General features: G+C 36.5%; 1 protein-coding gene across 10 annotated transcripts; it reads right to left on the reverse strand.

The window, feature by feature from the left end:
* Positions 1–1,005: 1,005 nt before the first annotated feature.
* On the reverse strand, positions 1,006–16,209 carry ZDHHC6 (zDHHC palmitoyltransferase 6). 10 transcript variants are annotated; one of them, XM_087872900.1, is made up of 11 exons: positions 15,740–15,875; positions 13,358–13,812; positions 12,700–12,791; positions 12,271–12,430; positions 9,629–9,790; positions 6,455–6,508; positions 5,183–5,350; positions 5,038–5,079; positions 2,502–2,648; positions 2,355–2,397; positions 1,006–1,594 (listed from the first exon to the last, which is right to left on the reverse strand). In XM_087872900.1, the coding sequence occupies exons 2-11, from the start codon at positions 13,622–13,624 to the stop codon at positions 1,491–1,493; spliced, it is 1,239 nt and encodes a 412-aa protein (XP_087729026.1). In that variant the 5' UTR covers positions 13,625–13,812; positions 15,740–15,875; the 3' UTR covers positions 1,006–1,490. The 10 variants fall into 10 exon arrangements, with proteins under 10 accessions (XP_087729026.1, XP_087729025.1, XP_087729022.1 ...); XM_087872899.1 differs by lacking the exon at positions 15,740–15,875 and adding an exon at positions 16,106–16,209 and having other exon boundaries at positions 2,355–2,648; XM_087872896.1 differs by having other exon boundaries at positions 2,355–2,648; positions 15,740–15,901.
* Between the last annotated feature and the right edge of the window lie 17 nt (positions 16,210–16,226).

Here is a 16,226-nt window from a genome sequence, read left to right on the forward strand (position 1 = left end):
GAAATGTACTAATGTCAAAATCCTTACTGAATTGGTAATTTGCTTCTCTATGAATTGTCTTCTGCAATAGGAGTTACGCTTCACCACAGCTTTCTTGACTTTCTGCCATTTTTTAATACTTCAGAGATAGTTGAGGATTTATTTTTTGAGCACAAATTCATATACTTAAAATGACATCTTCAACATACATTTAACACTGACTAGGCATTTCTGCATATTCTGCCATAGAGTAATATTTTCACAACTAGGTAATTTTAAGATGTGTGGGCTTCAATTCTTAGAATTCCCCAGCCACTATGCTTATTGGGGAATTCTGGGAGTTGTAGTCCCTACTTCGTATACTTGTCAAGTTGGAAAAGCACTGCTGTAGAGGAATTTATTTCTTACCTTGAGAAGGAGATGGGAAAGGTAAAATGTTTATCAGACCTGAAGAGTAGAAAGAGCAGCCATATATTGGCCTATTGTCTTTAAAAGGGGTTTGTGTGCAAAGGTTTTGGATAAGCTTTCAATATATATTTCAATTAAACAATAAAGACAATTCTGGAATCCTTGTGATATTTGGTTTTTGACCTGGCCTACTTGAAGAGTTAACTACAATCAAATTATACTTCTCTATTTCAATTTTTAATACTTTTTTAATGCATGCATTTGTTTGATTATTGAATTTAACTGTAGAGTCTCATAGAAACTTGTCCTGAGGAGTATGTAAAAAACTTATAGTTTATCAGAAAGTTCAGATGTTGACTGAACATTACCTTCAGAAGGAGGAAGAAAGCAAGTGCTACAATTTACCCCTGCTGATTGGACATAACACTTCATTGTATCTATAGGTACCAGCCTGGAAAAAGTAATATAGTCATAATTTGATGCCACACATTATACTATACAAAAGGAAACAGCACTGTCATGGGTTAACATGTTGTGTGAATTGTTATCTGGTTTTGTTATTTTGTTGCAAAAATTCAGCAATATGTTCATCTCTAAAAATGCACCAAAGAGCAAATATAATCTTTTCTATTTTATTTTTAATAAAAATCACATGATATTAAAATTAAAAAAAAATCCAAAGCATCAGCTAAGTCAACTCAGCTGCATTCATTCACATAGTCCTTTCAACTTTCATGATGGCAACAGAATAATGTTATGGTATTTTGAGGAATGTAAATAACAGGAATATATTTTTAAGTGAGGAGTACTTAAACATCAGACAAAATGTAGCACATATGTTTCTTAAGATTATATAATAAAATTAAATTTAAAAATCAGGTCAAATGTGCTCTATATTGTGAAAGCTTTAATATGAAAAAGCGTCCATGGAATGGTTTCCTCCCTTTTAAAAATGGCAAAAGATGATTAATAGTATAGCACTGAAGCTCCCATCCTTGCAAACACACATAATATGATCTATGTTCCATACATAAGAATATATATAGAATATTCAAGTAGAAGGACAGTGGTCCAAAGCAAACTTTTCCAAGTTATCACAAGGGTTATCTTGCTTTCTTTTCTGCATCCAACGGCTGATCTGATTCAGAATCATACAGGCATTTTTCCACACATTTTCTTGGGAACCAACCTCTGAGTCTCTCCCCATCTAACAGTGAGAAAAAACAGCAGAAATAAAAAACAGTATCACTTGCAGATTTTTCCTCCCTGTCCCATCATTATGCACTCTTGAGCCTTGTCGAAAACTGTGTAACATCTGCAAAACTAAACTCTTTTTTCAGTTTTCACAATTTTTCTTCAAGATGTAAGGTATGACTTAGATTTTGTCTATATTAACCATGTTGCTGTAGGAGTTGATTTTGAAGCATTACGTCTTGCATGTGAAAGGATAAAGAATGTTTCTTCTATGACAGTATCTACCATCCTTGTTTTAACAACTTGAAAATAAATGAAGTTCCTAATAGCACAAACCTACAGATGTCAGACTTGGAAGTATATCCCATCATCTCTAAGGAAATATATTTAAAACTGCACTCTTAATTATTTAATCCAGCTGTTTAAATCAACTCAATTTTCTAGTTTCTAGATACACTTTTGGAATACTCTAAATTCTAAAATGCTGGAAGCTGGACAAATTATCTATTTGGTATAATGGCATAGTACCTTTCTATCTTTAAGTAGGGATTTGTACCACAGATTTTCCTAAGTAGAATCCCTTAATTTCCTGTCCTCCAAGTCTGCTGAATTCATATTAAACTATTTCAGATTGGCTTTTCGAATTTTTGTTAAAGTTTTAATGGATTTTGCAATTGGAATCACTGAAAATAATGTACTTAAGACATAAAATGCATTTAAACTACATTATGAAATTAAAATAAGATACTCTAACTTTGAAACAAAGTAATTACCATTCGTTGGCAGGTCAGTAATTTTGTCGCCATACATCCAGTGCCAAAAAATAATAAAAAAAAGAAGAATAAAGAATTAAAAAGACAGTACTTGTTTACCTTTGCAATGTTTTTAAAAGTTGAAGTAATCATATATAGAGATACTAACTTCAGTCCTCGGGTGGCTAAAATGTGGTCTCCCTTGTGAAGGGCAATTCTAGGCTCTTCAGTGCATGGAGTCGTACAGAAAGTCCTTACACCTTTCGTGACAGGGCAAAAGGCACCATTATAGTCTTCGATTGCTTGGTACCGTACCTGGAAAATTTGAATTAAAAAAAAGTTGCTTAAGAGAATTTGCTGGTTTCAAACAATTGATTATAAAATTGTAAGAAGGCTGAGAAATTTTAGAATCAGATTATTTTTGTTGGTTCAGAAAATTTCGAGACTTTTTTTAATATGTGACATTGGCAAGCAATGCTGTTATAAGCTCAAAGATGGAAATAATATATATATACAAAATGAAAGAAAGAATTTTGAAATTAATGGATCCTAGTCAAGATGGTGAAATTGACTGCTTTGCTTAGAGACAATAATTTGTCTAAATTTCATGCAACGTGAAGGCCATTGTTAGATTTCTTTCAAGATAAACAAGAGAACCAAGATTTGGGTTTTGAAGAATAGATTGGATTTGCCTAGAGAAATATCATAGCTTTTTAAATAGAAAGTTATTTATATTTCATAATTTACTATCTTTTAGATGAAATTAATATTCAATGAATAGTATGTTGCAATTAGTTTTTTAAGATATTTTATAAACTGATGTTATTTGTTTAAGAGTGGCTGTTATATTTACTTGATATATAATATTTTGTCACTTTCAATTTGTTTGGTCATTCCTTTTCCCTTTCTGTTAATTTGTATTTTAATGTTTGATGTTCCAATATAACAGAAATAAAAATAAAATATATTAATGAGCAGCTGGAATTATATAAATCACCTTCACTTTTTTTTTAGATGCCAAAACTTTTTCTAATTGTTGTCACTGTGTAATTATACATTATTTTGATATCTAGGTTTTCAGACAGACGTGAATTATCTGACTTTCCCTCCCACCTCCATTTCACAATCTTATAGTAAATGTCTATGGTTAGAAACCAGCACCCGCATAGGAAGGTGTTCTTGAATGTAGCAACTTTCCTTTGTGCAAGTAGAAAAATTTTCAGATCAAATAAAGAGAAACAAATATGTCTAAGGAAACAGTTGCTGTTTGTACCTTTGAAGAACCAGCAATTGCTATTGGAAAATAGTTTTGCTATGAATTCTTATGTGTAGTCTCCATTGTAAACCATAGTTGCTGTTCTTCAGGAAACTATAGTAACATTGGGTTTAGGGGTCTCTACTTAACGTTTGTATTATTACACTCAATCTTTATGAAATGAACATCACACAAATTGCAGAAATAAATAAAGTGCATGATGAAGGAAACACATGAAGATGCTTTGGAATAATTTTGAGTAGTCAAATAGGAAGCAGGGGTTGAAATGTTATAGAGAAATTTGGGGTGTTTAAAAAGCCATTATGTCTCTTAGACATCACTCAGACATTTAGCCAGTCCTCAGAAAAGAACAATGCTATAGAAAGTTTTTGGGAGGAATGATAAGATGTAACAAGATATTATGTTTGGAGTGGGTGAACTTAATTTTATCTTTTTTAAAAAATGTATACTGACTCGATGTTTCGAAAATAAAAGATTTGTGGAGTATTATAATCTTATCTTGTTATCTGTCAACTATTTGCTCAAAGGTAACATATGAGTTTCTAGAGAACCAGTTTGGTATAATGGTTAGGGCATCAGATAGAAACTGAGTCCATATCTTCTAGCCTCATTTTAATCACAAAGCCAGTTGTTGTCTCAGCCTTAGGAAGGAGGCAATGGCAAATCACTTCCGAAATCTTGCCCACAAAGAGGCAAGACTGAGGCATTCAAAAAGAATTACTGAGTATATGATTAAGGTGGAAATCTATAAGTATCCAGAATGTATACAGACATAAAGCTCTGCAAGGGAATGGCTTCTTCCATCGGCTTGACAGTTTTGACCGACTGGAAAGCAACTGTTTTACCAGAGAAGTCATGGTCTGTAGTGTAAAAATGAACTATTGATCTAATTGTTTGATATAAGTCTAATTTATAGGGTTCTATTCTGTAATAAGCTAGTTTAGTCAAATGATTGGTATTACTTATTATAGACAAAAATTATATTAGAACTGGAGTTCTAAGACTTCAGGAGATATGTCTAAGGAAAGTATTTGTTCAGCATTTTCAATCCATTCCATAACTGGTAGGTTAATGACTAACCAAAACAGAATCAATTAAAATTTTCAACACAGAGAAATAGCTCATAAGCAATTATTTAGAATTTCTTTTTCTCTTTTTATTTGATTCTTCTTTCTTGGTTCTATTTCTTCCCACTGAGCTAAAGACATTTATAATATCACACACATCTTACAATAAATAAATTACCACATATCTATAGAAATAACAATACTTTATGCCATAATGGCATTATTACAGTTTACTATTTTACCCAACATAGTGTTCTAAAATGAGACATGAAACCATGCAGTTCTTAATTTTCAAAGCGATATTATGCTAAGATCAATATGGCAATATAGACAGCAATGTGATGAATTGCTGATCACTTACACTTCTCACTCTCTTGTCAGCTTTCTGTTTTAACTGTTCAATCTGAAAGATATGAAGCAGCATTTTAATAAAGCCAATTTTTCAATGCATTTACTTCACATTTAATTGTAGGCGTGTAAAGGAAAAACAAGGGAAAATAGCATACCGTTAAACTGTATTGATGGCAGCCTTCTCTTATAGGCCATTCCAAGCCATCTCCGTCTGGATTTCCAGACCATGTAAAGACTTGCTTAAAGTTATCCCATTTGCTTCCCAGGTCATAAGGAAATACAAAGACTTCTTTTGTTTGATAATACTGAATGCGGTCTTTGGCCTGCAAGGAATGTATACAAATACAGTTGACAAGAAAAAAACCCTCTCAATTACATGAATATATTAGATTTCTAACATGGAGAAACTTTCATGTTACCCAATATTTAAATTTGTGATTATTGTAGTAAAAAATTAGAAAGGTTCAACTAAGATAAAAGAGAAATCCCAGGACCCATACAAGACAAAGGGATTTTTTGCCTTCTCTGCAGATTGCTATACTATTTGATATAATGCTAGAGCAGTAGCTGCAAATAAGAACAGAGAGGACAAAACACCTCTATATTATCTATCTAAGCAGAACTGTGATGTTTTGATAAGTGTGATGTGAGATGGCATATTTTAACTTGTTATTTAAATACAGTGGAAATTTTTTTAAATCACACATTAGGCCAAAATATTATTGGTTCAATTTATATTGAGTATTAAAAGAGATAGTCCTATTTCAGAAGTATTCAATAAAAAATAGTTGCATTTAGGTAGGAAAATAGCTTCCTTTACAATAAATCAAACAATTTTGATTTCATAATCTTTCACAGTGTTTCTTAAAAGCACTGTGCTGCTTCACATTAAAGTTCTTTACTGTATACTGACCTCTAGTGATGCAATGATATCACATATTAAAATTTATTTCTGGAATTATTTCTCACATTATTCTCAGAATGGATGTGGGAGGTGTTGAGTCATGTCAGTGGTTGTTACAATTCTTCCCTGAAGGTACAGGGAGACAATTCTCTTTCTGAGTTTCTACGTGTACAATGGAATGGAGAGACCTTACCAATAAAAGTAACCAGAAACTAATTTTATGCAAAACCATTGTTTGTTTAACCATGACTTACTTAATGACAAAAGGACAGCCAAGAGAAGTGAGTAATTTAAAAAATTTTACAAGTTGGCTTAAACCCAACATTTAAAAGGCAACAGTGGTCATATGTGCTAAATTCTTCTTGTGATGAAAGATCTTAGAAAATGTGTGAAAAGGTCGTAAAAGACCCTGGCTTAATTAAATCATATTAAATCACAGTACTGTTTAACAACAACTACTACAAACTACTACCTCTGTGGCATAATATATATTTAAATGAGTATGAGAATAATTATTTTTTACCTTTTCTTCAATCCATGATTCTATTGAAGTTTTATTCCTTAAAATGATTTTCATCTAAAAAAAATTACAAAGATTAGCTCATGCCTGAAGTGAGAAAATAGAAACTCATTCCACAGAAATTGCATTAAGAGCACTAGATCAAAAATGGAAAACAGGAAACCTTTAATGTTTATAATTTGAATGAATATTGCAATGTAAAATGTAAAAAACTTTGTAGATAAACAAGTAAATGGTATTTCTGGATTCAGTATACTCAAGAATACTTCTTCTATCCATTCCATCCATCCATTGTCCCATTTATTTTTTATTCCTAAACTAGCTGAACCCACCAACTACCAAAGTCTTGACATCATAAATAGTATGGCAAATAAGCATAAATGCAAGAACCTTATATTTCCATAGATGCACTGATGTTTAGTTTTACTTTAATTTTTGAGAGTAAAAATCTCCAGGAGTCATCTGGAAAGTTTTGAATTTGTAACAAACACATGTCTCCCTATTATTCTATTATTCCATGCCTTTGGTTAAATTATAAGCAATCTTAGGATTTCATTAATGTGCACTGCTATTTATTATTGTGCATCTGAACTCTTTTGTAACATCTGAACCAGGGGTGAAATGCTGGTTCGGACCGGATCACCCGATCCGGTAGCGATGGCGGCAGGTGGTTCGGAGAACCGGTAGCAAAAATCCCTCCCCACCCCCATGCCCAGCTGAGCCGCATGATCTTCAGAGGCTTTTTATTTTATTTTTAAAAGCATTTTTTCTACAACCTCTTTGGCCGAAAAAATCCTTTTAAAAGTAAAAACAAAGCCTCTGCCGATTAGGCAAGTCAGCTGGGATGGTCAGAGGTTTTTTTTTAAAAAAGAAAAGCCTCTGCCAATCAGGCAAGTAAGCTGGGACCGTCCGAGGCTTTTAAAAGCATTTTTAACAACCTCTTCAGCCGAAGAGGTTGTAGAAAAAATGGTTTTAAAAGTAAAAAAAAAAACAAGTTGTCCATGCCCACTCAGTCATATCACCCGCCCACCAAGCCACGCCCACAGAACCGGTAGTAATAAATTTTTCATTTCACCGCTGATCTGAACATCTGAACCTAAAGTAAACCATCACTTACTTCCTTTTGTTTTTACACCGGGAAAATCCTTCCCTCTCATACTATTTCTTTCAGACATAAATGCCTTTCTTCTGTAGTGCTGCACAAGAAGCAGCTACTAGAAGAAAATCTTGGCAGTATTAAGTTTTTGTTTTTCGAGAAGCGCAGATTCAGAATTTTCGTATATAAGTCTCAAAATTTGTTTTAACTTAAGGAAATGATAAGAATCATTTTAAATGAAATTACAACTTTTCTTACTGGGTATAACCCCAGAAAAAATAAACAAAAATAATAAGTTATAACACACAGCAGTGAGAATAAATTTTGTTCAACACTGAAAGAAAGATACAATTCCAAAAATATCTGACTGGAAACTTAAACTTGGAGAATATATAGCAATGGCAAAACTAGCAATACATATACAAAATAAAAATTTAATCAAATTTAAGTAAAAACAACCCCAATACACAATACTTTACACAGCATGCCAAATATGATATAGTCTGGTTTCTAAGGAGGCCTAAATATCTACAAATATTGTAAGTTAGCAATTGTATAAAAAGGAAGAAGTTAGAAACTCAATAATTTTTCTTTCTTTCTTGAAATTTCAAATCTTCTTAAATTTGCTTTGCCTATCAATCTATATAAGAATATGAGAGATAGATAGATAAAGATAGACAGACAGACAGATAGACAGACAGACAGACAGACAGATACAAAGAGAAAGGGAGTATATATTAAGTAACACAACAAAATATTAACTAATCAGTACAAGACTGAAACTGAGTACAAGAAATACTCTGATTCAATTCTGCAGGGGGGTTTTCTTCTTTAATGTTAAGTCTGGATAAAAAGTCAAATAATATTATGCTTGTAATATTGATAATCTACATTGTAATTAATATCGATAGAATACTTCTTTCTCTTTCCTCTATTTGCAACCTAAATCATCTAACCAAGACTGTCAATAATCTTCAATTACTATTGCATACATAATATTGTACCAAAACAATGCATTGATTTACAAAAGCATAAAAAAAGGACAAAAGGAATTGTTCTGTTGTTTTACTACCTTATTAAAGCCTCCCTTTCCTTAACACTGTTCTCCTTCCTCTGCTGAGATTTTCACTTGAAAAATTATGGATAAATATATTTAAAAAAGGAAAAGGGAAATCCAAGTCTACCCTGAATACCCTGGATGAAATCTACATAGCTTCCATTCCTGCTTTATATACAGTGGAGTAAAAATGTCAGCTGCCAATCAAGCATCACCCGCACATCCATGAGAACAGGTTTTTTTATAGCAGAAGTGGGAGATCCATTGGCGTGAATAGTCATACTGAAGTCTTATGTAGCATGTCAAAACTTACACATTGCAAGAAATCCAGAATGGCAGGAACGTCTTAGCTAGTAGGACAACATACTCATACATTAACACATCTACATTAGGGCCATGTGAAACAGTTTGATTAAATTATCCCTTCAAATTAAAACTAAAATCACTGAATTGACTCATAGCATAGATCAAATAAGGAACATTTGTAATTTTGTACGCACATATGCACTAACTTTTAGTAACTCAAAACAAAAAAAAAAAAAAGAATTCGTTTTCACTTCTTTGAACTGAATCACAAATTCCAATAGGATTCTAGTTGATTTCTACATGTTAACATCTTTCTTTCTTTCTTTCTCTCACATCCACAAATACATATATGCATGAAGTCTTTGTTACTGATGAACATTTGAAACAGGAAAAAAAAGCTGTTTAAGAGATAAAGTTATGAAATTTAGCTTTGTTTACAGGTACCTCCCATTTATGTAAAGAAAGCATGTCTTTCCTCTGTTGCACAACTGATCATCTGTACAAAGACTCTTATCTCTACTCCCTTTAGGCTTCTTTAATCATAATGCTCATGATTATGAAATACACTGCAGCTAGACTGGAATTTCAAATTGCTGATTGGATATTTAAAACTACAGTCCAGAATTAAGAGAAAATAAGATGCTATAAGGCACTGAGAACTGTCTCCACCCTTTGAGCACCGGAACATCTCGTCAGAACATCTCTGTATCTGACTCACCTGGATAACAAACAACATTCCAACCGCTAGTGTAGTACCTAATGCCAGTCCCAGGGCAAATAAAGAGGCAGCAAATGCAGACAACTCAAAAGGAATTATTGGGCGGGGATCCCTCCTGGCTGCACTCATATCAATTTTCACAGAACTCCAGCCAAAGGAGACCTGTTAAAAAGAAACAAAAGAGAAGAAAATTAGTAAGCAGCCAGCTGAACAGTTAATCTGCAGCAAGAACTCTCTAGTCTTAACTCTTTATTGATAGAAATTCAATCTTCAATCAGAGGTGTTTCCATAGTTTATGCCTAAGCCAAAAGTTATATCTTACCTGAAGGACATACAGAATCTGATTTATTGGAAATGTGATTAGTAAGATAGGAATAAATGACAGAGATACTGAATGCACCAGACTTATAGGTAACTTAAAGCTAAGCATTCTGGAAAAAAAAACCCAGTAAATTCAATCCAAATTCTTTCTTTAATTTGCTGTATTTTTCAATGGTTCCTAATTTCATAAGATGCTTTAAAATAGAATAACCAATTTATTGAATGACATTATCCACAATCTATTATTAGTGACAGAGAGGCAGTTGCAAAATGTAGCACAGAGTGCAATTTCTGAAGAAACATACTTTCCCTACCTTTAAGGACATAGACTCCTTTCTGATTAATTAATTATTTAATTAAATTTTTATGCCACCCATCTCCCCTATAAAGTGACTCTGGACTTTAAATTAGGTTAGTGAAATATATTATTTATTTATTTTATTTATTTATTCGCATTTCTATACCGCCCTTCTCCTTTCGGACTCAGGGCGGTGAACAGCCAGATAAAAAACATCTATACAAACATCACAATTAAAATAAAATTAAGATAATTTATAAATTTGGCTCATAATTTAAAACTTGTCAATTAAAATAAATATTAAAATTTTAAAAATTTTAAAAACTAACCCTAAAATCAGGACAGACCAGCTAGTTGAAAAAAATGAGTTTTTAGGGCCCGACGAAAAATCCGGAGGTCGGAGATCACTCGTATCTCTGGGGGTAGATTGTTCCATAGGGTAGGTGCCACCACAGAGAAGGCTCTCCTCCTGGGGGTCGTCAGCCGGCATTGTCTGGCCGACGGCACCCTGAGGAGACCCTCTCTGTGGGAGCGAACCGGCCGGTGGGAGGCTATTGGTGGCAGAAGGCGGTCCCGTAAGTACCCTGGCCCTAAGCCATGGAGCGCTTTAAAGGTAATCACCAACACCTTGAAGCGCACCCGGAAGTCCACCGGAAGCCAATGGAGCTCGCGCAGGAGAGGAGTCACATGGGAGCGCCCCGTCGCTCCCATAATCCCCCGCGCAGCCGCATTCTGCACCAGTTGGAGCCTCCGGGTGCACCCCAAGGGGAGCCCCATGTAGAGAGCGTTACAATAGTCCAGACGAGAAGTGACGAGTGCTTGAGTGACCGTGCGTAGGGAGTCCCGGTCCAGAAAGGGACGCAACTGGCGTATCAGGCGAACCTGACAAAAAGCCCTCCTGGCCACGGCTGTCATATGCCCTTCTAAGGACAGCCGCGCATCCAGGAGGACACCCAAGTTGCGGACCCTCTCTGTGGGGGCCAATGATTCGCCCCCAATAACCAGCGATGGCGTCAGCTGGCTATACCGGGACGCCGGCAGCCACAGCCACTCGGTCTTGGAAGGGTTGAGTCGAAGCCTGTTTCTCCCCATCCAGACCCGCACGGCCTCCAGGCACTGGGACATCACTTCCAAGGCATCATTGGGATGGTCTGGGGTGGAAATGTACAGCTGAGTGTCATCAGCGTACTGATGGAACTCCACCCCAAAACCACGGATGATGTCACCCAGCGGCTTCACATAAATGTTGAACAGGAGGGGCGAGAGGACCGACCCTTGCGGCACCCCACAAACAAGGCGCCTTGGGGTCGACCGCTGCCCCCCTGTCAACACAGATTGCGACCGGTCGGAGAGATAGGAGGAGAACCACCGCAAAACAGTGCCCCCCACTCCCAGTCCCTCCAGCCGGCGCAACATGATACCATGGTCGATGGTATCAAAAGCCGCTGAGAGGTCTAATAGGACCAGGATAGAGGAATAACCCCTATCCCGGGCCCTCCAGAGATCATCCACCAACGCGACCAATGCCGTTTCCGTGCTGTACCCAGGTCTGAAGCCGGACTGGAGCGGATCCAGATAGACAGCTTCATCCAGGTACTGGGGAAGCTGTCGCGCCACCACACTCTCAACAACCTTCGCAATAAAGCGAAGGTTGGAGACTGGACGATAGTTAGCCAAAATAGCCGGATCCAGGGATGGCTTCTTGAGGAGAGGCCTCACCACCGCCTCTTTCAAGGCGGCCGGCAGGACCGGCAGGACATATATCATATATATGGAAGAATGACTACTTCTGGGTCAGATAAAGAAAGAATAAAGGATCTGGAGCAAAAAACTACAATCTTCAAGAGTTCCAGACTGTCAGTATGAAGAAACTTAGTAGACAAAAAAATGTAGTAGACAAAAAAATGTAATTTTAACTACAGCAAGTATAAGATAAGGTAGAATTATGAAAGCTGTTCTTCCGAAAGCGAATTCATACAATTCTGTGTATGTTTTAAAGAAGCAAAAAACAGTATTTTCTTACCCTGTTATAAAGCTGCGTATACATGGTCATGACAAAAATAAAAGCAGCGTGAATACAGCCCAGAGGGGCTAGCAGAAGAAAAAGTGTAAATGAGGCATGATTCTGAAATCCACAGCAGTTATTAATCCATGGACAGTGGTGATCCATCTTCATCACACACCTAAGAAGCAAATCCAAGTTTAATACAAACACAGCGACTGGCAGCCATTCCTATTCTCATTCATCACATATTACTTGATGTCTAAAAGAAGCCTTAATTTCAGACAACACTGATACAGTAAAAAAGCTGTAAGTGTAACATGAGGAATGTGACATGGGTTTTATTTTCACATTCTATAAAATATATGAAATGATTTGAGGGGGGTTATTGTTACATAAGTAAATAAGTATTAACTTTATCCAATGAACAGTATTTATTAGCAATAGTACCTGTTACATTTTCGGCAGTGATGTGAACGTGGTGCTTTGTAAGATTGGCATATTTTACAGTATTGAAGATACATGGAGTCCTGAGCGTTTTCCTAAAAACAAAGCAGTATATATACACACAGACAAACACATACATACAAATAGAAAATGATAAAAGAAACAAGTATCTTATAAAGTTCATCTATGCATTAAAGCAGAATTTCAGGAAATAAAACATCTATAACAACTTTCCTGCTGAGGAACAAGCCTAATGCACAAGAACAAAAAATCAATGTAAATGTGTAAGGGTGGTGGAATTGATAAACTATAATCTCAGATATATTGCCACCTTGTTCAATGAGTTTTATCTGCAAGCTGCGTTACTCACTATAACCTGTTTTTTCCCCAGAAAGAAACCAGTTTTTTTTTTAGGTATCTCTTGCTTAGCTAGTAATATCCAGTGAAGAGATGTATCTGGTAGGAGTCAGACTATTATATATTCAACAAGTATCCACAAAAGTGCATAGATTAATTTCCCACTGGCTCCCATTTTGCTTTCATTCTGCAGATCCAAAAATTAGGTTTCCTAAGCCATTGCCTAACATAAAATCAGGACGCTGAAATATTATTTTAAGGGGGTGGGGGGTGGGGTGGATATACCATATTGTTATTTGCTTACTGGTTTCCATCCAATAGGAACATATCCAGGGCCAACAAACATGGCATTGAAGTAGTTATAAAGGATCATAATAGTCCAATTGATGAGCATGATGAAATTAATACTTCCTCCTGTTGTATCCAAAGGCCAGTACCACAGGACTGCATCAATGATAGCCATAGCAGAACATATTGCTATTACACTAAGTGCTATGATTGGTCCCCAGTGGCATAGTCTTTTCAGTTCATAGAGATTTTCAAATCTAATGATTGAACAAAACATTCCCATGCTGCATTCAAGTTGATTCTTATTTCATTCAATTTCTTTCAGGAACACATTTCCACTTGTCATACATTTTCATCTCTACTTGAATGGTAAGATGTCCAAACACTAATTTTGAAGCTGGATTTAAGCCATTTTTCACATTTGAAAGAATCATCAACTACAGGAACTCTTCATGAGTTTTCTTTTAAAACCTGAGCAAAAAAAAAAAAAAAAAAGGAAGAAAATTTCCAACTGCAGCAACTACAAAATAAACATTGTTATTAGAAACAAATTGATTTGGAGCAACAGACCATGGTTCACTGGCAGAAAAATGGGCTATAGAGCACCCCACTCCCTGTTCTTTCTTCTCTCTCTGTCATAGTCATACTTTTGGCTCTGATCCTCATTTTGTATGAGTGTGTGCGTGTGTGCTTTTTATTTTAAAAAAATCAGCTGATATCTGAACTGGAAAATTGATTCCAAGTTTGTTACATGTTAGAATAATTGGTAAATATTAACAAGATTATACCTTTTCTGTCCAATGTGGACCGTCTAGTTAATTATTTTGTTTAGTGATGCAAACATGGTTTATGAAGCAAATCCTGAAGAAATAATTTTAAATGTCACATTTCAAATACTCTTCAATTCCTCATCCTCATCAGTTCCTCATTCTAGGAAACAGCCCAAGAACTAATTTCAAATGCAAGTAAGAATTTAGATATGTTTTTTCTTAACGTATATGTCATACAGCAGGAGAAAACTTCAAAAATTGTTTGTGGCACTGCAGTGAAGTTAGCTCTTCATGTGGGAAATTGCCTAGGCTAGCAGAAGTTGCTGTTTTTGTCTATTTAGGCAATTTCTTTTTTTTTCCTGGCAAAAATGTAATAAAGTAACCAAGTATCTATTAAGCATCTGAAAATGTGGACAGCTTTCCACTACAAAAACGTTTTGATTTTTCACAAAGAAGAGAACAATCTGGTAGTCCACCATTAACTAATAATGAAAAAAATCCCAAGTATTAATTCAATGACATTCCAAGTAAGTTCAAGAACAATAGGATAACTTATGGGCTCTGTGACACAAATACTGCTGGTAGATATAACTATTTGCTATACCTCCCTAGGAGTACAAGTAATTTTCAACTTACAACAGTTCACTTAGTGACAATTTGAAGTTACAACGATGTTGCAAAAAGTGACTTAGGACCATTTTTTCACACTTACAACCACTGCAGCATCCCCATGGTCATATGATCAACATTTAAATGCTTTTCAATTGATTCATATTTATGACGGTTGCATCGTCCCAGGGTTACGTGATCCCCTTAGGCAACCTTTTGACAAGGAAAGTCCATAGGGACGCCAGATTCACTTACCAACTGTCTTATTAACTTGACAACTGCAATGATTCACTTTACAACTGGGACAGTAAAGGTTGTAAAATGGGGCAAAACTCACTTAACAAATGTCTCACTTAGCAACAGAAATATTGGGCTCAGTTGGAATAGTACCTTGAGGACTATCTGTATTTAAACAACTCTGCTGTGGTCAATTACACTTCGTCACTGCTCTACGACCAGAAATTTTTTTTTGATTTGCAATACACCCTAGCAACTTTTCCACATGAAGTTAATTTATGCAGAATGCTTATGTAAGTAATTAAATGAAATAACGAAGAAGATCCCAGGGAGTGAAATCCTTCCCCGCTTATTAGCTCAGAAAAAAAGCATCTCTGTGCCTGGAGCATCGCAATACAAAATTATAGCACGGAGTTCGTTTCCCTTTCTTTACGTACACCGAAGTCCAAGGAGGGCGCAACAGGCAAGTAGTTCAACAGGTGAAGCGCGGGCTACGTCTGCTTCTCTGCCTATTTCTCTGCCTCTTTTTCGCAATTTCAAGGCCAGGGAAAGCAGAAACGAAAACCCTCTTCCTCCTCCTCCTCCTCTCAAGGGTAAAACAGCTGACTGGCGAAGGCTCAGCAGGCAAAGTAAAAGCAAAGGCTGATCGCGGCGCAGCCTCTCCCCATCCTCCCACGCTTAGGTTAGAAGGAGGGAGAGAAGGATCTGTAATCCCTTTGCTTCGAACGGAAAGGTCCGATGTCTCTGCGACCGCCGTCAAGGCAGGACACCGCGCGGCTTACCAGCGACGAACCCCAGCCTGCTTGGTCCCGGGTATCCCCCGCTGCCTTTGCTTCAGGCAGACCCAGCCAGGGAGTCCCCCGTTGTCCGCCTTTATTTGCCGCGCTCTTTCAGCGGCTCCGTGCTCTACTTCCCCGGGACACCTTCATAAAACCCGGACATGCAATCCTTCCGTTCCGCCCTGACTTTGGAAGTGCCCTCAATAGGCTGGCAAGTGTCCTGGGGAAACACTTCCCCCCACGGACAGGAACACATTGAGCATGAAAAAAAGATATTTCGATCCAAAAACCTTCCCCGGACCGCGCAGACTTCTTATTTTCTTAGCAGCGAAACTCCGACGGACGGTCGCCCTGACTCTTTCTACCGACCTTGCCTTGCTCGAAAAGATAACCCGGTGGAGGCCGTCACCTACACGGCGTCAGTCAGGAAAAGGTGCGGGGAAGTCTGTGGGACGGGGCAAAATAGGAAAGCGGAACCTCGGCTCGCGTC

Source organism: Pantherophis guttatus, chromosome 6 (genome assembly GCF_059756535.1).
Source record: "Pantherophis guttatus breed Tessera chromosome 6, ASM5975653v1, whole genome shotgun sequence".
Taxonomy (NCBI): Eukaryota; Metazoa; Chordata; class Lepidosauria; order Squamata; family Colubridae; genus Pantherophis; species Pantherophis guttatus.

Bases quoted from the DNA above. Each gene is read 5' to 3' on its own strand.
- ZDHHC6 (XM_087872899.1), bottom strand. From the start codon at position 13,624: ATGGGAATGTTTTGTTCAATCATTAGATTTGAAAATCTCTATGAACTG. The intron at 12,431-12,699 runs GTACTATTGCTA...TTTGCTTCTTAG, and splicing joins CACTGCCGAAAATGTAACAG to GTGTGTGATGAAGATGGATC. The intron at 5,080-5,182 runs GTATGCTATTTT...CATATCTTTCAG, and splicing joins GCCATCAATACAGTTTAACG to ATTGAACAGTTAAAACAGAA.